Consider the following 27,686-nt stretch of genomic DNA (forward strand, 5'->3'; position numbering starts at 1 on the left):
CACTAAGTGCAAACCAGATGGGATGGCATATCGCTGCAAAATGCTGTGGTAGCCATGCTGGTTAAGTTTGCCTTGAATTGTAAACAAATCACCAACAGTGTCACCAGCAAAGCACCCCCACACCATCACACCTCCTCTTCAATGCCTCACGGTGGGAACCATACATGTAGAAACCATCCGCTCACCTTTTCTGTGTCTCACAAAGACATGGCGGGTGGAGCCAGAAATCTCAAATTTGGACTCATCAGACCAAAGGACAGATTTCCACGGGTCTAATATCCATTCCTTGTGTTTCTTGGTCCAAACAATTCTTCTTGTGCTTCCTCAGAAGTGGTTTCTTTGCAGCAATTCGACCATGAAGGCCTGATTCACTCAGTCTCCTCTGAGTAGTTGATGTCGAGATGTGTCTGCTACTTGAACTCTGTGAAGCACACTAATCTGAGGTGCTGTTAATTTGTGGTTTCTGACACTGGTAAGTCAAGAAAGAACCAAGAAATTCCAGAAATTAACTCTTGACACACACCTGACAAACACCTGTTAATTGAAAACCATTCCTGGTGACTACCTCATGAAGCTGATTGAGAGAATGCCAAGAGTGTGCAAAGTTATCGTCAAAGCAAATGAAGTAAGCTCTTCGGAGGTATAGTTATGCATGAATATATATCATATGCATGTTTGTATACTGGCTGAGGAAGCAACACATTGCAAGCCTGTGGATGCATGAACAGAGGCGAGCAGAGACACTTTGGTGTAGCAACCTTTATTGAAGGAGCTCTTACAACACTAGAGGTTTGTATCCTCAGGTAAAAATATCTTCTTTAAGAACATGGGTAGAGGCCGATACACTGAGACTAATAGCACCACAGATAATAACAGCACAGTGACTCTGGGCCACTGATGACAACAAAACTGAAGGTGTAGAACTGAAGGTGTGGGGGTCTAAGAGGTGTGTGTGTCTTTTCTGTTTGTGTGAGGGGCTCATGACATGAGTCCCATCAGATTTCTTTTCCAGCCTTCAACCATTACAGATGTTTCCCTAATTCACTGATGAAGAACAAAGATGCGTGTGTGTGCGTGTGTGCGTGCGTGCGTGTGTGCGTGTGTGTGTGTGTGTGTGTGTGTGTGTGTGTGCGCATTTGACAGTGGAGTCCCTCCTGCACATCTGGTTCACTGGTTCTGCCATCTGGTTCTGTCATCTGAACCAGTGACCCCAGCACCACTGTTGATGGAACAATCGTCCAAGTAAACATAACAAAATCACCTCCACACACATATACATGTCATAGATGTACACAAATGAGTGCTCACACACATACACACACAAATACAGATACACACACTGGGACAGAATCACACATGTTGAGTCCAGCTGTTGTGTTTTCATTAGCACCAGGTGAAGTGCTGATGGGTGTGTTTGAGTGTCTGCCTGACGTCATGTCCTGCTTTCCTCATACGTTTAATGATTTAATACAGTTTTAAAGTGATGTAAGGTGAGTGTGAGTTTTCACCAAGTTAGGAATACGTCATGGCTCTTCCAACAGATTTGCTTTGCAATTGCACAATAATTTGCTTTATAGGTTGATTTGCCAGGTTAACAAACATTTAAGTACAGCAAGCACTTGCCAAAGAATTTGTGTGTTTTCAATTCACAGCTGCGGTTGCTTCACTTATGTTGTTACGTAAAAGTGTGACTCCACAAATCCGACACCACTTGAACTAGTGGTAAGAGCTACAAAAATGAGTCCACATTAAACCCTAGACAGAGATCCTTCGAATGGCAGGAGCTCCGGTCCTGGAGAGGCAGGAGAGTGTAGCCTTGATGAGCCATTTTCAACCCATGCTGGTTAGTTAGTAAATCAGAGCACAGGTCCAAAGGGCTGAAGTGATGCAGGGATGCAGAATACCTGAGTAGAAATCAGCCCAATGCATTCAAAAGTTACAAATCTAGTTTAGTTGTGGCCATTACTGATGGCTCTCCAGGGCCGAAGCAACCGTTTGGGACTTTTTTACCCTGAACTCAAGCTACCAGGCATCAAATCCTCCCAGTTGTGAACTATCACAATTGGCTCTAAAACTCTTAAATGGTTTAGGCTAGGACCACCACTTGGGTTATAGTTGAATGATCCCATTGTAGGAGGTGGAAATTGTACACAGCCTGAGATGGTCTGCCTTGGACGTCCAACTCAGGGTAATAAAGCCTCCTATAAATTTCAAGAAGACTTTTCCATTTGCCTGCCACACAATCATTTGTCGTTTTGTGATATTTTTTTTTACCCAAACACAGTGTATGGTAAATGAGTGAGACTGAATATTCATAATGGGACTAAAAATCTAAAGCGTGTTGGTCCGGTTTTTTGGCGCCCTGTGTTCAGGGCAAGGACACCCTGCGGGAGACGGTTTGGTGGAAGACCCCGCGGAGCAGAGAGGGGTAGTCTGGGACGCGGAATAGATGGCGCTGGGCGTAGGTGATGTCATCCTGACGGCCCCTGCTCACCAGTGTGCGCAGGTTGGCCTCGTTGACTTGGCTGCCAACGGCGATGACAAACAGCTCCACCCCGGCGTCTGCCACCTCACGAACACGCTTCTCCAGCACGGCCTCGGTGACGGCTTGAGACCTGCCGTCAGAGAACAGCACCAGCTTCTTCTTGCCTCCCGATGCGTCCCCACGGCCTCGTAAACTCCTAACAGCAAATTCCATGGCCTCCAACACATTGGTACCGTCGTTCTGGAAGTTTGCCTCCTCAGCGTGATAAGACAGGAGGGTCAAATTGGTAGTCAGCGACTGCTCCATGCGGGCGTTTCGGCTGTACTGAGCCAGACCCACTCTGACATTGACACCCCTCTTCCTCTCGGCAGACAGGAAACGCTCAGCCAAGCTGCGGACAAACGTTTTGCTTGTCTCGAAGTTCTTCTGTCCCACACTGGCCGAACTGTCCATCATCATCAAAATATCAGCACTTTCAGAGAAAGAGACTGCAACACACACACACACACACACACACACACACACACACACACACACACACACACACACACACACACACACACACACACACACACATGAACACATCTGATCAATAGCTGGTTCTGCAAATGACAGACTAGAGAGATAACAAGACAAACAAAGACAGCCAAATAGCAGTTATACCTTTTTCACTTTGCTCATACATTTTATGGGTTTAAATTGTAGGTTCGGGTCTTATTTCAACTCTAATTCGCTGTGCCTCCCATGTCTTTGTTGCATCTGATTATCTGAATGTACTTTAAACTAATATACTTAGCCAGAAAGTGAGAGAGGGAGGAAAATGTTACTTAAGATATAAATGGCAAAGTGGGCCAACAGTGTTAAGATATGGTAAATATTAAAAAGAGCGAACCATAACTGTTACTATTGAAGAAGAAGAAAAACAGACTTACGGGGACACTTGTAGTCTGGGCACCTCTTATCTGGATGAGAGAACAGCAGGAGTGAGGTCAGTTAATTGGTACAAAATATTCGACTGATGGGTGTGTGTGTGTGTGTGTGTGTGTGTGTGTGTGTGTGTGTGTGCGCGCGCACTTATGTGTTTACCTTGACAGATTTTGGATGTGAGGTTCTGCAGGAAAGTGTCATCTAGCAGCTCGGCAAAGTTTTCCAGGACAAAGGAAAAGCCTGGTTTGGGGTCGCTCTTACAAACCACATCCCCAAGCTGCTCCTGGTTGGGCTGACGGCCCGAGTAGTCCTTCACTCCTAAACCTCCCACCTGGAGTTGAGGAAAGAGGCTTTTAGGTCAGCAGTTACTGAAGTATTTCAGTTAAAGGTCTATGAGTGTGGCACAAATGTTTACTGCACCCATCAAGGTTTATTATACTCACTCGGAGGTTTTTACCACAGAGGACGTTGAGGGGAACCTTGTCCCTGGAAATATCTGAACGTCCGTCAGTGAGAACGATAACAACTCGGTTCTCTTGCTTCATCAGCTGGATTGTGTTGGTCAGAGCAAACTCAAGGGCCTCGCCTGTGTATGTGGCCTCAGCCAGCCAGCGCAAGTCTCTCACTGCCCTGTACACACACACACACACACACACACACACACACACACACACACACACACACACAAATTTCATCACACGATAATTAATCAATACTTTTTTAAATATACACAATTAATAAAAAAAGCCTCTCTGCAAAGACACTGAATTGCTGCTTTGCCAAGAATGAAATGAGAGCTCTATTTTACCGTCCATTAGAGTTACATGGGTCTGGGTTGTGTTTTAGCATAGCTTAGCATAAAGACTGGCAACAGGGAGAAAAGAGCCTCTGTCAAAATATATAAAATAAGCATACAGATCTTGTGGGATGCTGCTCAAAATTCAAAAATTCTGTTCTTTGCTAACCCATTAGAGACTAAAAAGAAGAGATTTAGCCATCTTCTTATTGTTCAAGAATTTCTGTTGGATGGTGATCTTTATGAAAACAATCAGAGAACACTAGCAGGGATGCACAACATTGTTGTTTGTGTAAAGATTGATGAAACCTGATACAACGTTCCAGGTATGTATTTTTAGAGGTGTGGGTGTAGCCAACTTTCAAACTTTGAAGAGAGCCAGGCTAGCTGCTTCTCCCTGCTTCCAGCCTTTATGCTAGGCTAAGCTAATTGCCTCCTGGCTCCAGGTCCACATCGCATTGACAGATGGCATGATTTTTGATCTTCTACATGTTACTCTTGGAGAGAAAGCGAATGGCATTTGCTCACTTCCTTTTGCTAAGCTAGGCTGAATGTTGATGGGCAATTTCTTAACTGGATGTCAAGAGTTAGTAAATTAGGATTTGCACAGTTTGTTCTTGGAGATGATTATGAGCTTATTGCATTACTAAAAGCCTGCAGACTTCCTTCCAACTACTGTTGGACTGATACAAACTTGAAACATGGAAAGGTTGTAACCAGAAACCACATCAGTGAAACCAAAAGTCTGCAGCAGTGGTGATATTGAATCATTACTGAAGAATACTACAGCACACAATCAAGTAGCAAGCCAGTGGAAAATCAGGGCAGGCAGGGCTCTGGTTGCATGCACGTGAACTCACTGTTTAAAGTCGGTGAGGGTGACAGCGTTGGTTCCCATTTGGACAACTTCTTGGGCTTGTGATCCACTGTACTGGACTACGCTCACCCTGGACTCATTACCTGCAAACTGGAAAGAAAAGCATTGCATGGTGACCGTTTGTTTTGGTGTGTGTGTGTTATGTCTACGAGCATGTGTTTTCTTCTGTCCCACCCATTCTGACTAATTACATCCAAACTGGAAGAGGAGAGTCACTGGAGAGACATAGAACAAGTTCCAAAACTGGAGACAATATCTTTCATTCACACTTTCTATTTTGAGGTCTGTCCTCAGGGCAGCATTTCCTAACAGCTCTGAAAACAGTTTTCGCAACGTTTTTGGTGTAATTTTGAATAAACAACACAAGCCACAGTGTTCACATGTGGGTTTTCCTAAATAAGCTCGGCAACGATGGATGAATATGAAATAGAGTGTTGTCAATGTTAAAAACCAAGATAAATTCACAGAAGGGCATTACCTTGACTTGCTGGTCTTTGGCCAGTCTGTCGATCACTGTGATGATAAAGTCTTTGGCAAGAGCGAAGTTTGTGGAACCAATACTCTCTGAGCTGTCAACGATGAACGCCAGGTCCAGAGGGGCACACTTACACTCTGGACACACACACATAAACAAATCACAATGGATCACAACAGCCACAGAGTACAAGAAATCATTTTAATGGCTAAGTTTAAGATTTAGGACAAACTTACCACAACAAGCTGTGAAGTGATTAGGAGAGGATGGGAAAAAACAAACAAATCAAAGTTAATTAACTGCAGAAAAAAACACAACATAACCTGCAGGACCCTAACATACTTCAAGGTTTTGATTGGCTAATCAGGCCTGAGTTGAAGAGGGCAAAGCGTTTAACATTGAGTCCATGTGGCTTCGTCTGCGAGTGTGTGTTTAAGTGTGTGTGTGTTCGACTTACAGCAGAGTTTCATGATGATATCCAGAATTTCACATTCCTGAGGAGAGAGGTGGAGTACTTGTTACACTGCAGCAATGCCCTGTTAAATCGCATTACATAACTTTCAAACACAACACACATGCAGCCAGGTCCTAGACCGTTTCAAGCTGCTCCAAAATGCAAAAAGAAAACATGAAAATGGTGATATTTTACGTAGAGGGCTGGTCGGTGAAGGGCTACGGGTTTTTGTGTTCAGGAAATTGGATGTGTGGCTTTGGAGTGAACACACAGTATCAGTTTCAGGCTCAAACCGAGCGCAGCCTCAAGGGGGAATTAAGTCTGTGGTGCTTAGCCACCCTGTCCTGTGGCGAAAAAGGGGGCGAGGATTCAGATTAAATGGACTGATTGATTTTTTTTTTATACTCACATCAGTTCCTGGTGGTCCAGGAGGCCCAGGAGGTCCCTGAAGAGAAAGGGAGAATAAGTGAGAAGAGGAGGGCTGAGTGATTTATCTACATGATAGATTTTAGGTTTATCTGTTTTTTAAAAAAAAACTGTTTATCTGGTCTGACTTCAGGATGACAGAGCTAGTCCTGGAAGACTGCTTTTAGTTTAACTGGAATAAAAAGAAGTGGTGATTCTTTGAAAAGCCATTACTTCTTTGACTGCAGGCCAGAATCCCTCAGTCACTGAACCCACATCCACACCCACACATTTGTGTGCGCCACTATCTTTCTGCAACAACATGCGAATCTTCCAAAGTTCATCGCCGCAGCATTTTGTTTTTTCGCTCGGCTGCAGGAAAACCATCTGTTTTGTTTTAACAGACATTAAAATCAGTTTAAGAGCATTCTTTTCTGCAACAAAGACGCCAGAGTAACGTGCATGTGTGCACACAGGCAAACACACACGAGGGAGAGAGAGTGAGAGAAGGAAACGTTAATTGTAGACGAGAGAAACTGTCTCGAGAAAACACATGACACAAACTGTTCATACAGAAATATGCAGCAGAAGAGCCAGAGGAGAGGTAGATGACAGAGGAGGAGGAGGAGGAGGAGGAGGAGGAGGAGGAGGAGAGACAGAAAGTGGGGAAAGTGTGAAATAGAGTTTGAGGACTTGGAGAACATGTCTTCTCACATTTAGATCCAACCTTTGTCAATCTTTGACATGATCCAATACCACAAGGCATCACTTGCCAGTTGGTGAGAGGGAAAGTGAATCATTATCTTTCCTACATAGTGTGAGTCGAGTTAAGGGATGCCATGTTTTATGTCTTTACATGCGGTTTGATGTCGAGTGTTGAGATTAGCTAACTTTAGCACAGTTGCTGAGTGTCTATGGGATCAGTAGCAAACTCTGCCCACAGGGAGAGGAATACACAGTGCGGGGGGTTCTTGTTGTTCTTGTCAGCCCAATTTACTAAAAATCTGTAGATATTCTGTGTTTCAATATTCAGTGTCAACAAATTCCATGAATTAACCCGAGGCAACAATGAACTGATGCTAGTAGAAGTCTTATTCCTCCCTGACATAGACCTCCATTTTTATCCTGCTATTAAAAGCACATCAGTGATACACACTATTGTACTGGCTGACATATTCCTTCATTTTCATGAACACAGGCACTGTAGTTTACTTTATTTACCATCCGGGTGATGTAAATACTCACTGAAGCACAAAATGTGTATTAAATAGTTCCCAACAAATATCCTGTTTTTTCCTTTTTTAAGTTTGTAATAAGAATCAATGAGCTTGAGGTCCACAGACAGGCTGGGGATGTCATAAATGACTGAGACAGGGACAAACACACATTATTGGTTTTGTTTTTTTCAGGGGATTTCTTCGCAACAACACAAATCCAGAGTGTCACCAGACAGAAAGCAAATTCTGAGCAATTACATAATTGTTTGGAACTCCTGATTCTGCCGCTGTGGCTGTGGGTAATCTGAGAATTGATATAATCTCACTGACTGTGTTTAGACTAAAATCAGTGGCTTTATAAATACGTTGATTCAAATGTAATTTTCAATTGAGCTAAAATAGGCTAATCTTCAGCATAACTTCAAACCAAGAACATTGTCCACTGTATTTACAAAAAACAAAACAAAACAAAACAAAAAAAAACAATAAAATTGCTCCAAAATTATGTTTGAAAGTGACAGTAGGTTAATGGTTTGGACATACATTGCATGTGTGGACAGCAGTCCCTCCAATGTCTCAACTTGCTCACACATGCAGACAGACAACACGCACAGATGCACGCACGCTTGCACACGCCATGGTTCCATGGTATTCTTACCGGTCTGCCCTCAGGTCCTCTGTGACCTTTGGCTCCTTTAGCTCCTGGAGGCCCTGGTTGATTGTTCTGTGAAAAAAGAAGAATCGAGATTAAGAGAGAGGCTGAAACTTCTTTTTCTGAAATAGATAGGCTATCTTTTCAAACTACAGGATGGAAACATGTTAAACATACAACTAGAATGTTTTACACATTATCTATGGTGAAGATGTTCCGCTGTAAACATCAATCACTGTCTGGTTGTAATGTGCAATAATTTGCAGGATGACAGCTTTGTGTCCTGTAGGTGTGCTTTACAAATTAGTATGTCTTCATATGACTGGAGGGGGGACGGCTCAGCTGTGCTGTCTGTCTTCTCATCTTTAGGATCATGTGAGTGTGAGACGTCAACAAAAATCTTTTCACTGGCATTGCACAGTGTTAGCCCTTATCAGTCTGTAATGCTTGATTAGAGTTTGTTTAGTCCTTTGCAATAAATATGGTTTGGTGCCTTAACTGGTATAAAAAATACTGGAATGACGACTGCAGTAAATAATTAGAAACACCAGAATTCAGGTGTTTTAGAGACATATATCCAGGTGTATAACGATGATAGTAAAGGGGAAACAGAGCATGGCAGGAAAAGCTTTGCTACTTACAGACTGCTCATTTATTTTCTCAGGGTGAACAAGATCTGTGATCTGGACATGAACAAATATAAAAACTAAGGAGTTCTGCCAAATAAGGGTTATAATCTACAAAGAGTTTTTTTTTATGTACTAAATAATTTTTCTTTGAATCTGACCCAGAAGGATCAGGGAGCCACTGAAGTGAAAACTGAATTGGTGTTATGTGTTCAAACACTTCCTGCTGTATTTTATGCTAGTTTTGGCTTTTGTAATGCTTTACTTGGAAGGTCTGAGGACAAAACCTCACAGTAGCCTAGTGTGGATGATAGATTCATGAATTAAAAGATTCATGGAGGATGTTAGCAAATAGGGGCGTATATAGTGAGAAAAGTAATGGTCCTAATACAGAGCCTTGTGATATCGTCTTGGAAAGAATGTGACACTGAGAGTGTTTTATTAGACTGTTCACTAGGGATGGATGGTGTAGTTAAATTATTCTTTTACATTACATCTAATCTATATTACAGTAACAATATACTGAAACACTGATATAATCCATTTTTTTGAAGTTCAATTGAGAAATAATAATGATAGAATATCCAGATGATGATGTCCAGTTTAAAGTGTCTCATCTACAAACTGGGCATTTATTGGAAGAATGCATCACTAATAAATCCCACAGCAGCAGTCCTTCAGGGGACTTTTTAAGAGTAATAAATTGTCTCCAGAGTAGCAACACAGGTGCAAATTTGAAGTACTGGCACTTTGGTACTTTCAGCTACCATTTCCATTTTGGGGGAGTTTATAAACGCTACATTTTAAACGCTACACGCTACAGAGTGAATTTAACATTTTAATGTATCTCATGGCTGTAGTTACCAAGTTACTTTGCAGATCAAGATTTTTACATTGAACATGTGAGAGGTTCATTTTGTCATCTTTCTTCCTGCCTTTTTTACTTTTTTCCCAATTCTTTCCACTTGCCCCTTTCCTTTTTTGTCCTTGTTTCTTTTCTTATTTATTCCATTTCATCTTTATCTAATTCCTTCTTCCATTTTCTCTTTACTTTTCCCCAAATGACAAGATACAATAACACAATTTTAAATGTTTTACTATATATCATATAGGCTTACCTGAAACTTCTTAAAGGCTATAAGGCATGAGTATATGTCACAAAACATTCAGTCAGTCTGGCAAAAGTCTCAAAACTCATCTGAAATCTCAGCTGAGGGCAGGTCTGGCCTGCAGAGCAGCCAAAGCCCCTGCAGCTGCTGCCCTCTGACCCGCTGCTGATCGATATGAGATTATGACCTAGACTGTAGAAGTGTGGAGAATAAAGAGCTTAACAGTGGAAATCAAGTTAGGAAAATGATCCCATCTTTAAGTTCCACGTTCCCACAGATACTGTTACACACACACTGCAAATGTGGGCATTTTTGTTTGAGGAAGACTGTAAACAGCTGCAGAGAATTACAAATTAATGCAAAATTGCAAATTGAGAGCAGACACTATGGTTCTGCTCCAGAGAGGGCTTTTAGAACGGCTTGCAGACGTGCAGATTCAAGGGCAGCAGCTGTTTTAAAGAGCGTATTTACTCCTCTACATATATTAAACCCTTTAAAATGTCTTATCTTTAGAAAAACTGCATGTATTCTCTTCATTGTTTTGTCCACACATACTCTTCTCTGCTCCAAATGCAGTCTGATTGGTAGATGCATAAATACTTATTTGCGGCTTAATATGCCAGACAGAAATGACATGCAGTGAGTGCTCGAGGGCAGGCTGGTACTGTAAAGTCACAAATCGTCACAATGAATCATTTTTGAACTTTGATCTTAGAAGCCGACTCAAACCAGCTGATGTGCACTGCTGCTATACAACTGCCTACCTACAGTGGACAGATATGAAAGAGAGCGAGAGGAAGAGAAGGTAATGCCAACCACCTGGCTTTTAACACATGCACACGCACGCACACGCACACGCACACGCACACACACACACACACACACACACACACACACACACACACACACACACACACACACACACATGCACATGCACATGTAAACACAGGGTTCCAATTACTGCATTCTCAACTTCAAACACTCTGATGTATAGAGCATGGGCCATGTCATCCATACAATTACACACATACGTCCTGACCTTGAGTTTACGGCGTCACATTTGAGGACACATGGCCAGATGTGGCTGTCATTCCTTGTTGGATATGTATATATTATCATTCCAAAGTGTGCTAGGCCAAAAGTTAAATAGGTGAAAAAGTCAAAAGGTCTGTCTCAACCTTTATCTTACCGGGCGCACCCCTTTATATAACCTCATGTCCCCTCCAGCCAGAGAAAGTGCAGACAACAAAGAACATGCCTGAGCAGTGTGCAGATATTCAAACAATTTAAATTAGAAGTCCAGTTGCTCAAAACTCACAATGAAGCTGTGGCATTAGATTCCCAGAAAATGTTGTTAATCAGTTTGATGTCTCATGATTTCAAATCAAAGTGGTAACTGTTCTGCACTGTCCACAACAGTGAGCGTCCATGTGTGAAACATGAGGGGACAAAAGAGGGACTGTTCAGAGAAACAGATAGAACGGCATGTTAAAAAGAGAAAAAAGAGATGGGTGAATGCCTGGGGGATAAGTGGATTGTAATGGATTCATTTTTTCCACTGAGAAAGACAGAATAAGGCATCTTATGGTCATGGACTGACCCATGGAACAGCAGCAGAGCGAAGATTCGTGACATGTTGTTCCACATTTGGGGATATGGCCTTACTTACTTTCTTGAGTTAGATGAGATGAGATGAGAAGATTAGATTAGGTTAGATTAGATTAGATTAGATTCAACTTTTGTCAGAGAACACAGAAACAACGAAAGTGCAGCGAAGGAACAAAAGATTGATATTCATCATCAACTCTGTCAATAAAATATGAGGCTACAGATAGCAGCTGGTTAGCTTAGCAACCAGCTGAAACAAATAATAATGTGTTAATCAGTGAGCTTTAGAGTTGCAGGCAGGTGGGTTTCAGACAGAGTCTAGCTGGTTCCAAAGGTTTCCAGTCTTCATGCTAAGCTATGCTAACCAGCTGCTGGCTCTAGCTGTATATTAACAGATCTGAGTGTTGCTTCAATCTTCTGAATTAACCCTTGCCAAGAAAATGAATATTTCCCAAATTATCTAATAATATTTCATCAAACTATATATCAAGAGAATGTAAAAGTGGAACTCATTAGAAAACCATATCTATATGAGGGATCTTATATGTTTTAGCCCATTTACTTTCGAGTCCTGACAACCATTTTCCAAAGCTTAAGCACTGGTTTGTAGACTGATTGATTACCTTTATTTGAGAAAGAGAACTAGTCCAGAAAGAGAGCAACACACTTCAAGCAACACGCACAAGTTTTTGTGAAGAGTCCAAAACTGTTTCCTTGAAACAGACTCATGACATCATGCGTGTTTTGAGCTGGTGATTTGTCACTATATAATCAAGCGAGGATTACGCTCCTTTATTACAGCTGTAGGATTGGTTACAGAGGTTATGAGAAGTTTCCTGCATGCTGCTGTCACTACTCCGGACAAGCAAAAAACAGAAAAGTAAACAGTGGGGTGACCGGGTGAGTCATATTTCTGCATCTAATCCCTCCCTGTGCCACAATAACACAAAGTCTGGATGAGTGGTAAACTGATCTGAAGCTGTAAACTCAAAGCTTACAAAGTTAGACGAAGAAGAAGTCAAGGTGCACTGATGTACGGATGAAAGAAAAGCACAAACATGTGCAGAAATGTTTACGCCATCAAACGCCGACCGTGGAAATGAAATAATTTCAATGTAAACACAACCAAATTGAACCAGAGGTTAAAGTGTTAAAACTGCCACGCTATATGGACACGGGCAATCACACATATAGCTTTGCCACACAATCTCACACACACACGCGCGCACACACACACACACACACACACACACACACACACACACACACACACACACACACACACACACACACACACAGGCTCACTCATCGTTTCTCCTCATTTCCTGGTATCCTTGACAACGACATATACACAGCTGCATCAGCTCATAGCTCTCCTCCCCAAAGACACACACACACACACACGCACACACACACACACACACACACACACACACACACACACACACACACACACACACACACACACACACACGTGTTCAAATCTGCTTAAGAAAGCATTTCCAGCTGCACAGCAGAAGGAGAGTGAGCGTGAGATGGGTAGACCGAAAAAGAAGAGTGGTGAAGTATGTGAGGGGCTAGATCAGAAAAACTAAATGAAAGACAGAAATTAAAAGAACAAACACATTTTTATCTATTAATATAAGTGTTAAAAGAGAGCAATAAGAAAAGGAAAAATGGAAATGTGTCCATAAATCGAGACCCGTGACTCACATCCTGTTAGCGCTCTCTGCCAAGAAGGGATTGAGCAGAGATAAAATGAGATCAAGAGGAGGAGCAACTCTAGAAAGGAGACAAGTCAGAGGCTGACTCACATCGTCGCCTGGATCGCCAGGATCTCCATCATCTCCTTTGGGTCCAGGGGTTCCTTTGCCACCCTGAAGGTCACACAGCAAAAGTCAAGAGGTCAAAAGGGTGCACGGGCATCACAGTCGATTTCACACTGCAGGCAGTGAACTTCAAACATGGAGATTCATGTTCAGTGCTGATGTGAAGGTGTGGCAGAAGAACTAATTCAGCTTGGTTTAAAGGTTCCTACAGTCTAAAGGAAAATGTGAGAGGATTCTTACCGGCTCACCGGAGTCTCCGCGGGGCCCAGGATAACCCTAAAAAGACAAAAGTGTTCAGAATACACACATTCACATGGAGTCAAGTGTTGTGTGTACATGGCGTGCATTATCAACACATACCTGGAAACCATGACAACCTAAAGTGCCATTTCCTTGGACACCATCAACTCCCTGACATTCAGAAGAGACAGACGTACAGTTAAATCCGCACATACACATACACGCACACAGCCCTCATGGCAGGCGATATGATGGATGGCACACATCTGTCTCTCCCCCTCACCCTCTCCCCCATCTGGCCTCTGTCTCCCGGAGCTCCTTTTATTCCTCTCGGTCCTTTGGGTCCCTGCGAGTTGAAAGGAACGAAGAGATTAGAAACACATGACATGTAACATGGCAATGTTTGGTGAAAACATTTGGATCTTGTCAAGACATTGTGTGTGTGTGGTTGTGTGTGTGTGAACAAAAATAGTCCACATGTAGCAGAACAACTGCCTGTTTCTGCCGCCTGTTACATGTTATTACTACCTGATTGCCTTGATTGGGTGATTACCAATGTGCAGTTACTTCAAAGGTCTTAAAGTAATGGTTTTAACAGCTTTTTGATTGCAGCTGATAAACTGCACATTTTTGTGGATTTTGGAGTTAAATCAGTGATGTTAACAGTGGGAGCTGTAACATTGGAGCTGGAGTCCCTGAAAACACAACTTCAAATCTTAAGTGTTTCTCAGTAACATTAAATATTCCTGACTAAATACGGACCAATACAAAAAATCTTTTGATATCATTTCTTATGAGTTTAAGACTCAAAAAGCTCTGTAACACTTTGTAACACTAAACATGAATGATAAATAAGATAGTAAAATGTTTTAGAAAATGAATTATGAAGAGTTTAACAGTTGCTGAGCTGCTTCACCAGGACTGCGTGGGTGTGTTGTGATAAGACTAACAGTGACAAGACAAGCCACTGACTGTCATCACAGTATGATTCAATAGCCGCTAAATTCTGATTGGAAGTTTGTACAAAAAAAACGTCCATGTGTCCTGTTGGACTCACTTCGGGTCCAGGTGCTCCTTCATCTCCTCTGTAGCCAGGAGGCCCAGCCTTGCCAGGCTCACCCTGGAAAACAACACCATTAATGAGACATTGTTAAAACACTTGTCCAACAAAAACAGCCATATAAAGCTCTCGCAGCTGAAGAAAAAAACCTGGCAAAGGGCTTTGACACCAAACAAAGTTTGGGTCATCAACACAAAGTCCCACCTCACATTTGGGCCATTTTTCAACACTTCTTCACTGATTTTGTTCTGTTCATACTCTACACTGGAGCTCCCATGAGGCCTTGGCATTGGTAATCTGTCAACTAGATCAATCTCAAGTTCTGCCTAATGTGTGGAAGTAATTCTTCTCATTTATTTGTGCCCAGTTTTTCATCTTAAGATTAAACAGATTAAACACAAAATGACTACCAGAATAAGCTCAGAGTATGTCAGTATGTGGTCAATTCATTCGAGTTCAACGTCCTGAGCATGTCCATAAAAAAAGCCCCATCCAAACATCTATCTAGCTATCTGACTTCCATGTTGTGTTTTCTACATTTGATATACATGTTTTAGAAATAGAAAACAAAGTGTGGTAGTTCCTAGGAGTTTTTAAATTGCTTTTCGGTTGAGACTATTTACTGGCAAACAGCTGGGTCCAGCTGCTGCGCCAACTTTGCACATTGTTGAAATGGAACGAAACACTTGAATGTATTGACGGGCTTTTCCAGTCTGTGCTAAGCTAGGCTAAATCACAATCCGGACCTAATTGTGCGCCAGACCCTGTGCAAGACTCTATATTGTTGCCTTTATCTGACTCAAAGCAAGACAAAAGATAAGAATGTTTGCCACAAAGTAAGAGGACTCCTTCATTTCAAGCTAATGTGGACAAAAAGGCTATTACAAAAAATATGTACAATGAAGTGCTGTACACTGTACACAGTATACTAGCTGGACAGTACAAATGAAGCACATTACTGCACGTGAGGATACAGTTTTTTCCTGCGTGTGTGAGGTAGGCCCAACATGTCAGTTATTCCATGTTTTCTGTACTATTCAGTTCAATTACCATTCACTCAACTCAGATGAGGACAGGAGGCAGCACAAAAGAGCCATTGAAAGTTCTGACATCACGGAGGTTACCACAACTAACGCTTGTAACGTATTATTATTATTACACTGCCTGGTGCCATATTAAGGAAACCATACTGAGGCTTTGGCTGGAGCAGACGGAGAGAAGAACTGAGTCAGAGGGGAAAGAGTGAGTGCTGATGTTCCCAGGAGGAGTAGCAACTGAGAATGAGAGAGGGGAGATGGAGCATGCAGGAGTGGGCAGCACTCTGGGGCTCCAGCCACGTTTGCCTCTGTTTAAGCCTATGCACAATGTACTCCCCCCTCAACATGAAATATGGATGCTCCCGCACACATGCACACTAGGACGCGTGCACACTCTCTGGCACCAGCTCCCTTCTTCAACAGGAAAAAAGGGTTGCTGCCAGAGAGAGAAGTGGGTGGTTCGCACTTGGGGCTGTGCCGCGTCCTGAAACTCTACACAACAGGCTAATGAACAGTGGTACTATATGTACTATAGCTCCTGTGTGCACGTCCATGTAAATGTGTCTGTGGTTGTATTTGAATGTGTCTTACAGGCTCTCCGTTGGGGCCGGTCGAGCCTTCCCTCCCCTGTTCTCCACGGGGTCCTGGCTCGCCCTGGCAATGAAAAAGAACAAATGTATGACGCAACTTAAACACATTCGAGACGGTAAAAATAGAAGAGTAAAGCAGACAGAGCCAAGTTTGGAACAACGTTAGCTCAGTAGGAGCTAGCGTGGGGAGAATATGAAAACAGTAGGAGCTGCTGAAGGTCAGTGTGGTTGCAGATGAATAAGCCAAACAGTATTTCCCATGAATTTCTCAGGAGGAGGTGCTGAGATCAGACAGCCCCTGAGTGACAGGGGAGCTGCTCTTCATCCCTCCTCCTCCTCCTTATCATCACTCACCAGGTCTCCTCTTGGGCCTCTGTTTCCACGGGAACCTTGCTCCCCCTTCTCTCCAACTTGTCCCTATGAGGATTTTAAAGACATTAACGCATATTTTGGCAGCTGTCACATATTCACACCTAAAGTCAATATTAATCCTATATACTCTCTCCCCGCGAGTTCCATCCGATCCCGCTGGGCCCTGAAACAAACACAGATAACAGGGTATCAGACAACCCATGAACGATCACAAAGCACATAGATGTTTTTCTAAGGAGCTTTATCGCTTACATCATCACCACGCTCTCCTTTGTCGCCATTGTTTCCAGGAGGGCCCCGTTCACCCTGTCACAACACAGATATTTAGACATGTATCATATTTCCTGTAATATACTCTTCTTTCTTTCTTCTTTCTATTCGTACTGATTCACCTGAAGTCCCTGTGGGCCATAGTTTCCAGGTCTTCCTGGTTCGCCGTCTCTTCCAGGATCTCCCTGAAATAAACACACAATGTCTTATAACAAACGGCCGAAACGCCATTTGAGATCCACAACATCACAAGTTGTTTTTCTTTCATGTCGTACTTTTGCTCCTTTCAATCCATAAGGACCAGGATCTCCCTTTGGTCCAGGCTCTCCCTGCATGCCCTGGAAGCAGGAAACACAGACACAGTTTCAGCACATGATCAGAAGCAGCTGAAGCCGCAACACTCAAGCTCGGAGGCGGCTGTGCATGTACACATAGGTGTGTGTGTCTGTGTGTGTGTGTGTGTTTGTTTACAGTCTGACTATATGGCTTCATTTAAACAACTGACAGAGGAGAATGTAAACGGAGCAGTGATTAAGAGCCATGGATTTCAGCCTGTCTGCCCCAGGGGATCCAGACACAGGGTGTGATGTTGATCAGGGCCGCACCGACAGCGACGTTCCTAAACATGCAACGCTGGCTAATGGCTAATGTGTAAACAATGTGGCTGAGCCTCAGGCAGAAATGGAAATGGCCTCTCTGATTGTGTGTATATGTTTAAGAGAGAGTTTTTGAGACCGAAATAGAATGAATGTGTGTGTTTCCTGACACCTGCGCATCTGACTGACCGTGTATTTGCAGGCATCAAAGCAGATGTCATTGAGAGAGTCTGTTAACATTTAGTGACTGTCCATCTGGTTGTGATTCAAACTGTCTGCGATGTGTGACATTAATGTGGCTGGAGTTCCAGACGAGGTCATAACGGTGGGATTATTGAGATCGACATCGGCAACTCACGTCTGATCCGGGAGATCCTTTACAGCCGGGAAGACCAGGGAAACCAGCCTCACCCTAATGAGGAAAAGCAGAGATACATATCTTAAAAGACTTGATCACACCAGCAAAAAGAAAAACAGTCAGATATCCAGAGCTGGACTGTTTGCACGTTCGGCTCTGTAACTCACCTTCCGTCCATCGATTCCATCTATTCCCCTTTGACCTTTGTCTCCCTGAAAAAGAGAGACGATAAAGAAGATAAAGGAGTGTGTGAAAGAGTGGTCAAAGAGCAATTTAACTATTGGCTTTCAGAGGAGTCAGAGTTAGGAGAACATCCCTCTCAAGATCAGAGGAGCTCACCTTGTAGCCTTTGTGTCCTCTTTCACCCTGCAGGGAACACACACAACCTTAGTCAGCCATAAATTAGAAAACACATTGGAGAAAATACCAAATGTTGCTTAAGTATGTTTTGTATTTGTACGTTCTGATGATACCTTTTCTCCTCTGCCACCACGGTCTCCCTGGAAACAGAAACACACATATCAGAGTTATCATAACACGGAGCAAGGTGACCAGTGAGAGGGCGGCTAACATCTGACCTAGAGTCAGCAGTCATCAACAGTAAACAAATTAAAAATGTAGAAATACTTTCATACTCACATTTACAAATGTTTCCTAGTGTACATTAGTTCGTTTCTAGGTCAAAATTCATGTGAACCTAAAAAGGTGTATCAGTGCTTTCAGATTGTTTAAGAGATCAAACAAATCACCTAACAAATATGGAGAGGTTAATAGCTCTTTTGTTACGTTTCATCTGGACAAAATCAAAGATAAACTTACAGCATGGGATTATTATGCAAGAAAGGCTGCAGACAAATGCTCCAACAAAGGACGACTGGACTGCAATTGTCAATGAAATAAACTGTATGGAGAAACTAATCTTTATATTAAGACTATAACATGAACAATACATAAAACACTGGAAAAATTGGCTGTGTATGTAAGATCTGCACCCTTTGCATAAGCCACTGAGAGACTGTGTTTCTCTTCCAGTACTGTTGCGCCAAAGTCAATTCATTAATCTAGCTTCAAAATATCAATGAAATAAAGTTACCTAAAAAGGTGAAAGAATGTGGCTCCATTTAATTCCAATGTGACACAATGTGATGGAGTTGTGTCATCCCTTACTAAGAGATACTCTTTAACATCCACTGATTCACATCTACAAAGTGTCTCTGGTCACTTTTAGTCTGTGCTCCAGTATAAAGAATATCACCTCTGTTAACTTAAGTGCACTCTACCTTCATTCCACTGTAACCAACAGGGCCAGGATCTCCAATGTTGCCCTGTAACATAGAGACAGAAATATTTAATCATTTGAATGACACCTCCATCGCGCCTGCATGATAAATCCAAAGATTATGTGAGTCACCTACCATGTCACCAATATCTCCTTTCTCTCCTGGCATCCCTGGTCTGCCTGTTTCTCCCTGCAGAGAGGCACAAAGATGCAGACAATGTAGAGTTCTGTACATTTATGTATGTGGTGTCTGACTTAAGGATTCATATGTTTTCATGTCATATCATCACACCTTAGCACCAATGTCTCCATCAGGTCCTTTAGGCCCTCCTGAAGCCTGCAGACAAAACAATAAAACACAAACAGTGACATAATTGCTCAAAAGCAAAGCAAAAGAGGAAGTCATGCAGGCATAAAGATAATAAATGGCTTACTTACATTGCAGTCAAAAGAGCAACACTGGAAAAAAAGAACAGAAAGATTATGAACAAGGCACGACAGGTGGCTGCTGTCTACGCTTGAAACATGACCCTACGTTTTCTGGTCTGATCCCAAGTGAAATACTGAAATAATAATGTTCACTGGTGTCACCTGAACTAAACATCACCATGTTTGACTGACAGATGACAGTAGGACAGACCAATATGCCCGATATTTAACACAGAACAGATTGTTGGAGATACAGAAGTAGACAAGATTGTGGATATCGCTGCAATCTCATGTGTTCATTTCAGCTTCCTGCAGCAGTCTTGCCCTACCCCTCCTGTTTCCTGAGCAGGAGAGAGCTTAGCAGCATTTATATGGGAGTGGAGACCAGTCAGAACAAGACTAAGCAAGCATCTGAGATAGATCAAGAGGAAAAAAAAACATCTGTAAACATCCTAGCTCTATTTTAGTAAGATTTACAGCACTAAATAAACAAGAACTAGTCATTTTGTCAGAATTTGTCTTAATTCCAGCTGCATCAGCAAAATTCAACAGGAACAATTCTGCTGTTGGGATGTTAAAAGATGTAATAATGATTAATCCCTCAGTTAAAATAATTCAAGAGTAACGAAAACTATCAGGATACAAAAAAAGGCTTCCATTTCAATTTTTCAATTTATTGATGACATTTATCAGCATTGTTGCTCACTACTAAGTTTAACTTAAACTAACCTATCTTTGGGATCTGCAATACAATTATGTATGCACAATTTTACTATGTACCTACTCATTTAAATGTAAATGTAGTAAGCAAACAATTAATTTCTTTTCAAAAATATATCTTGAAGAGACATACCGTGTCCTTTGTCTCGTTTGTCTGAAAAGATGGGAAAAAAACAGATGTTAGTTCAACATCCAAACGTTTGTTTTTGTTTATGCAGAAGAGGAGAGGAGAGGATACATACGATCATGTCAATGATGGTTCGAATGGTTCCTATCTTGGTGGATCTGGAGTCGTCTGCAGCTGTGAAGTTCTGTCTGTAGTTCTGGTCTGTGGCAATGACTGACAGCCTGGTGTCCTGGCCAAACACAAAATGAAAGCATCATAATCACAAGCCTGAAAGTAACAGCGACATAGAAACCGGCTCTCTGTACCATATGTGACTGACTGATGAGACTGATCTCTCTCTCTTTTTTTTTTTAGAATAATTTTTTATTGATTCAGAGTACCAGTAAACAATACATCTGAAGAGAGTTACATTTTTCTTTTTCTGTATATTGGATAACAGAAAGTCTGGAACAGCTAGAGGAGGAGTTAACAGCTTCCAATGCTTTTTTCCATTGAGCATCAGAAATGTTTATTTGGAGTTCAGTTTCCCAGTTGGCCCTGCTCTTATTTACAGCTGAGTCATTTGTTGGTGATAAGAGATTATAGCGATATGAGACATGGCCCTTAGGCAAAGATTTAGTCTGGAGCACCAAGTCTATACCACTGAGGGGTGGAGCCTGGGGAAACTGAAGAGAGTGGGTTCTTGCAAAGTCGTGAAGTTGCAGGAAGTGAAAAAAGTCTGTATTGCCTAGTCCGTATGTTGAGCATAATTGGTTAAAACTAGCGAACAGTCTGCCTATGTACAAGTCTCCCAGGCATCTCAGGCTTTTATTTTCCAGAGCTGTGAAGTGAGAGTCAGTCCTGGCTGGTACAAAAAAAATGATTATTACAAAGGGGTGTGCTTTGGGGAAGGGAGAGCCATCCGAATCGCCTCCTGATTTGAGTCCATATTTTTAATGTGTTAATTACAATGGGGTTGGATGTGAAATTTGTGAGAGAGAGTGGGAGGGTGCTACATACTAGATCCTGGAGGGACGTGGAACATGAATTTGCCTCTAAAAGCACCAACTATGTTGAGGTGAGGTGAACCAAAGCAAAATCTTTCGTATGTTAGCTGCCCAATAATACCCAAGGAGGTTAGGCAATCCCAGGCCACCCAATCATCTTTTTCTCTGGAGCAAGGATTTATTTGCCCTGGCCCGTTTACCTGTCCAGACAAACGTGGATATGATGCTATTGATAAAATTGAAAAACAATCGAGGAAGGTAGATTGGGAGGCACTGAAAAAGGTAAAGGTACCTTGGTAAGATATTCATCTTTATTGTTTGCAATATGTTTGAAATAAAGTGTTAAACCCAAACTGCTGCAAAGAGGAGAAAAGGTAGGGCCATTCTACTCTGTCGAAGGCCTTCTTGGCGTCAAGTGATATGGCCATCTCAGGATCTGTAGGGGAGGGTGGAGTGTGAATAACGCAGAGAAGCCTTCTGACATTAGAAAAGGAGTGCCTCCCACCAATGAACTCTGTTTGGTCTTCCGAGATGATTAAAGGCAAAATAGGCCTCAAGCAACGAGCTAAGATTTTCACGAGCATTTCCACATCTACAGATAGGAGGGAAATTGGCTGGTATGATGCATAGTTTAGAGGGTCCTTGTCTCTTTTATGGATGAGAGAAATGGAGGCTTGCATTAAGGTGGCTGGTAGAGAACCATGGCTGTATGAATAGTTAAACATCTCCAGAAGTAGAGGGGCCAGTTAATTAGAAAATCTTTTAGAAACTCAATGGGGTCCCCATCAGGGTTAGGTGATTTGCCACTACTCATTGAGTTTATTGCTTCTTTTATCTCAGGAAGTGTTAAGGGAGCGTCCAACGTCTGATTGTCATTAGGTGAGACTCCTGGTAAGTCTAGTTTTCGAAAGAAGGCGTCCATTTGGGTTTCATCGCTGGGGGATTCAGATTTATACAAATGACAATAAAATGATTTGAATGAAGCATTAATTTTAATTGGGTCAATCACTACCGTGTTCGATTCATCTCTAATCTGAATAATTTGGTTGGGTGCTTATCTGGTTTTTAGCTGGTGAGCAAGGAAGCACCCAGGCTTGTCACCGTGCTCATATAGCGATCCATGGGAACGGAGGAGTTGTTCAGCTTCTGTTGAGAGGAGTAAGTCAAGTTCTGTCTTAAGTCTCTCTTCATACAAGACAGGAGTATTTGTTACCGATAGTGATCTGTCTACATCTGCAATTGATTTTTCTAGTTCTTTTTTGCGCATTCTACATTGTTTATTAGCATGGGATGTATATGAAATTATTTTGCCTCTGAGAAAAGCCTTCAGGGTATCCCATAGCAAAAAACTATGAAATCTTGTGATGATTTTTAGTTAATTGGATCTCAGTTAGCAACTGCCCATGCTGGTGATAGTTTTCCTTGTTTCCTATGAGAAGAGCGCCTTCACTTATTCCTATATGAGGCTTCATACATCAATCACCCAGTGACTGAATATATGGCGCATTTCCGTTACACAGTTCCAGCTCTACTCGACTCGGTTCTACTCTACTCTACTTGGTTTGGCTGAGTTTCATTACAATTGAGTACTTCATAGTACCTCCTCAACGTAGGCGGGGTCGTCATACCACGGCTGCGCGAAACTGCCATGACGTCAATTTGTATGCGACGCAAACAGAGCCGACCTCGTCGACGGACCACGGTGATATTTTACGAGCAGCCATTTCCCTCGAGTGAGAATAAAGAATAAAGTCAGCGGTTGCTGTTGCCCGGCGTTACAATGGAGGGGGCGGGATTGTTTTTCCAGTGTTGGACGTCGCAGACCAGTGACGACACTCTCTGGCCAATCAGTAGCCGACAGGCTGCTGACGTCACACATATAGTATTGCTTCTACTCGCTTGGAACCTTGCCAGAGCAGGTGCTAAAAATAGTATCGGGTACCAGGTACTATCCCTAATGGAAACACAAAACAACCGGGTAGAGTCGAGTCGAGTCGAGTTGAGCCGCGCTAGTGGAAATGTGGCATTAGTGTGCCTCCTTAGCATCACATTGAAATTTAAGTCACCTGTCCTTTTCTGTCCACACTAACACCTGACAACTTATGTTTGTTATGAATGACATCTCTTAATGATATGTGCTTTAGTTTTAGTTTTAGGCCCGAAGACTGAACTTTTTTGGACACTTCATTTCACTTCACTTCACTTCACTTCACTTCACTTCACTTCACCTTACTTGACTTCAATTCATTTCGCTTCACTTAACGTTGCGTAACTTCACTTCACTTTACTTGACATTTCTTTTCTCTTCTTCACTTCATTTCACCTCAGTTCTCTTCACTTCATTCTACTGTACTTCACTTTACTTTAAGGTATTTCATTTCTCTTCACTGTGCTTCACTATACTTTAAATTATTTCCCTTTCCTTCTCTTCACTTTTCTTGATCTCACTTTAAGGTACTTGACTTTCACTTAACTTGAGTTTGTTTTCGGTACAGCATTGTATCAGAGCTCAGTTCACAGCATCAGCAGCATTAAACATAGACAGTCATCAGTCCTCACGTCTCCAAAGGGCTGTTTGAGGGTTAAGAATTTACTTTAGAGTTAAAGTCAGAATTAGGTTAAAGTTCTATGAAAAAAATTCTTTCTGAATTTGTAGCTAATATTAGGGATTCATAGTCGATGTGGGTATATTAATATGAAGATGGTCTTTTTAGTGGAGAATTCCTTCTTTGTATTTCTTAACCAGGAATGCATATTTGCACTGGACAAGAATTTGGGATTTTGTCCCCCATCTCTTAAATTTGAGTCACAGTAGGGAGAGATCACTTCACAGCTAATCTGGCCAATAGCTTCTTCAGTGTACAAATGCGTTTGTAAATATTGTTTTAAGACATCATGAAAAAGCCCCCAATCTCTGTTTCTAATCTCAAGTAATTCTCTATTCAACACAAATAAACAAGACGATAATAACTTTTAAAAAATCCAAACTAATCTGCTTCATCAGGACTGTGGGGGTGTGGCTTGTTCAGATTTGATGGGCCATGACCAAACAACCCAACAACTCTCATCAGATCCTCATTCAAGCATTGATAAATCTTGGTGGCTTGGTGGCATCACCTTTTCCTAACTGAGCCCCACCCACTTTAAATCCATGATAAGAGCACAGAGAAAGCTAACTAATCTAATCCCAAAATGGGCAAAGAGGTGGATCATGGGTGGAGATTAGGAACCAAGCTGTAGCTGTCATTCAAAGTGGCCATGACCTTAATTATGCATAAATTTAAGCCTTAATATAATTAAAACATATGAGTTATATCAAACTTCACCCCCCTTACAGTTGTCATGAATGCTGAAATTAGCTCTAAAGGCCAACTCTGTTTTTTGTACTAGGCTGTGAACATGTTTATCTCTGCTGTAGATTTGGGCATTTTAATATGGGAATGACCTACCCTTGGAGCTAGCCTCGAGTGGTCATTTGAAGAACTGCAGTTTTAGGCTCTTCAGAGTTGGCCCCAGAGGTTGCTGCTTGGCTAGGGGCTTGGGAACGTCTTAGGCTAGTGATGGTGCCCACCATTATAGAGGTACAAATGTGTGTATGTGTGTGTTTTGTACCTCTTGGTCAGGTGAGATGGCGACAGCGAACACTTTGACTCCATGTTGCTTGGCTTCATTAGCAGCCTCCTGCACGCCTCCACATGGCTCTTTGTAACCAGTAATAGGATGGCCATCAGTCACCACCACGATGTACTTGTTCTCATGGTAGTGGGAGCCCCTGTATGCCGGCAGACACACAAACACAGGCTCAGAAATAATACCAATCCTCGTATTACTTAATCTGTTGAAGTGCGTGTGTGTGTGTGTGTGTGTGTGTGTGTGTGTGTGTGTGTGTGTGTGTGTGTGTGTGTTATTGTTACCCAATGAGCAGCTCAGCAAGGCCCCTCTTGATGGCACAGTCAGTATATGTGCCCTTGCCGATGTAGTCGATGGCATTGATGTCATTCTTCAGGGCCTGGCGATCAGTCGCCAGGTCACTCAGCTCTCGTACGAGGATGACTTCGTCACTGTAGTGCAGTGCTCCTGAGTTCCAAGTCAGGGTACGGTCACATCGGTGGCGCCTGGATAAACCGAGGACAGAGGTATTAAGTACAGTACCAGTACAACCATCAAGTCAATACAACATTAATATGAAACATGGTACAGACAGGCAGCTACGGTATGTAACTAAGTAAATTTACTCAAGTAATGCACTTAAGTACAGTTTTGAGGTCACTGTACTTAAGTACGTTTTGCTACTTTAAACAACTGTAAATTTATCAGACAGCTTCAGTTACTGATTACTTGGCAGATTCCAATTTTACATACAAAACTTATACAACATAGATTAAACTAACCAATAGTTTAGAGAATAGTTAAAATAATGTCAGAATAATGAGTCCTAATATCAAGACAGAGAAAGAAGCCATTCTGCTGCTTAGTGAAAACTTTAACATCTGATACACCTTTACCTAAAGAGTAACTCAACACCAGGCTGAAAAAGTGTTTCCTGTCCACTGATGGGTGTGGTTGGGTGGAGTCAGAAGTGCACCATATTGCACATGCACCTAACTAAACCCAACAGTGATGACACAGTGTCCCAGAGGACACCTGAACATCACTGCAGCAAGGTCAGATGTTAAACTACTTAAGTTACTCTTTAAGGAAGATTTTGAATGCAGGACATGTAATGGAGTATCTTTCCACTGGGTTATTGCTGTTTTCAGAAATAAAGGGTCTGAATGCTTCTTCCATCACCGTAGACCAATGTGTGTGTGTGTGTGTGTGTGTTTGTGTGTGTGTGTGTGTGTGTGTGTGTGTGTGTGTGTGTCTTACATGTTCTTGAGTTCATCTATGAAGCGATTGGTGAATGATTTGATCTGGTCAATATAAAAGTTGGGAGGTTTCTGTCTGAGGGCGACACTCTCAGATGTATCCAGTACGAAGAAAAGGTCAACCGGACAATCTGCTCACAAAGCAAACAAACAAACAAACAAACAAACAAACAAACACAAGATGGCTGTCAGCAAATGTCATCCATTAAACAACCATAACACTGCCAAATGCCACATTCAAAGTGAAATCTATGTGATTATGAACCAGTGCCTCCAAAGTGCATTTCAAGTGATGTCAGCGCAGCATCAATACTGGAGCACTGGAGGCCAACATGATGCTGCTTAGAGCACCCTGCTTCACACCGGGCGCCATTGGGCTGATCTATCCACCTTTATACAGCTGCAAGCCCGCACCCATAACATGGCTGTATCCCTCTACACCTGTACTATACCTGCTGCACAGCATCTTGGCAGTCGAACAGGCCTGAGGTACCATCACCTGCTTTGGTTGTTGTCCACATTTACTTCTTTGGCCTCCACAGCACTGGTAGATCCAGCCTGCGTCACACCCAACTCTTACCATTAAGGCCCATTAAGACAACCATGGCCCAAACAAAGGCCTGCTCAAGGTGGGCTAGGCTACTGTCATCCTCTGATCTTACTTTCAGCCATTAGCGCATCTGTGCTGCTGATTTGCAATGCTTCTCACACGCTCTAAGTACAGATCCCAAAGACAATGAACATCTGGACTAGCTCTTGCAGTAAACATCACTCAATTACATTCAAACACAGAAAGAACACATTACATGCAAAATAATGCCATAAACACACGGTGCGTTTTCTTGAAAATTACAAACTATTTTCAGCAAACTTACCCGCAAACTTGTTTCTTTGGTCCTGCGTTTGCGCTCCAGCCAGGAAAACGCACAGCAGCGCAAGGAGACCGCTGAGAGTCTCCATTGTGAAAGTGCAGAAAATCTAAAACCAAAAAAGTACAACACCCGATTCCCTGAAAAAACAAACACCGAACCACTCCGGCCCCAAGTCCGGTTACTTTAAACCGAATCGGCGAATTTTTGGTGATCCAGCGCTCCGCCGCAGTTTGTCCGAGGCGAGACCCAGAACGCGCAGAGGAGGACCAGAGCGCACGGTGAGGAAGGAGGAGGAGGAGGAGGAGGAGGAGTTCACGCGCTTTCTCTGGCGACTATGAGTAAGAACAGACTTGAACGCGCACGAGTCGAAAGTTTACACAAAATCCCAGATATGCCTGCTTCCTTAAAAGGGGTCCACAGGG

General features: G+C 42.4%; 1 protein-coding gene across 1 annotated transcript; it reads right to left on the minus strand.

The window, feature by feature from the left end:
• Positions 1 to 727: 727 nt before the first annotated feature.
• col6a1 (collagen, type VI, alpha 1) lies at positions 728 to 27,514 on the minus strand. The gene is made up of 35 exons (XM_070974859.1): positions 27,268 to 27,514; positions 26,394 to 26,523; positions 25,439 to 25,639; positions 25,137 to 25,296; positions 20,654 to 20,767; positions 20,545 to 20,565; positions 19,701 to 19,721; positions 19,555 to 19,599; positions 19,399 to 19,452; positions 19,264 to 19,308; positions 18,457 to 18,483; positions 18,323 to 18,349; positions 18,151 to 18,195; positions 17,984 to 18,037; positions 17,305 to 17,367; positions 17,152 to 17,214; positions 17,012 to 17,065; positions 16,887 to 16,922; positions 16,742 to 16,804; positions 16,389 to 16,451; positions 14,758 to 14,820; positions 13,984 to 14,046; positions 13,821 to 13,871; positions 13,701 to 13,736; positions 13,446 to 13,508; positions 8,295 to 8,360; positions 6,424 to 6,459; positions 6,018 to 6,054; positions 5,797 to 5,805; positions 5,564 to 5,697; positions 5,069 to 5,175; positions 3,856 to 4,042; positions 3,572 to 3,743; positions 3,418 to 3,447; positions 728 to 2,973 (listed from the first exon to the last, which is right to left on the minus strand). Exons 1-35 carry the CDS (start codon positions 27,350 to 27,352, stop codon positions 2,369 to 2,371), a joined length of 3,030 nt encoding a protein of 1,009 aa, XP_070830960.1. The 5' UTR covers positions 27,353 to 27,514; the 3' UTR covers positions 728 to 2,368.
• Between the last annotated feature and the right edge of the window lie 172 nt (positions 27,515 to 27,686).

The sequence above is a fragment of the Chaetodon trifascialis genome, chromosome 11, assembly GCF_039877785.1.
Source record: "Chaetodon trifascialis isolate fChaTrf1 chromosome 11, fChaTrf1.hap1, whole genome shotgun sequence".
Classification (NCBI taxonomy): Eukaryota; Metazoa; Chordata; class Actinopteri; order Chaetodontiformes; family Chaetodontidae; genus Chaetodon; species Chaetodon trifascialis.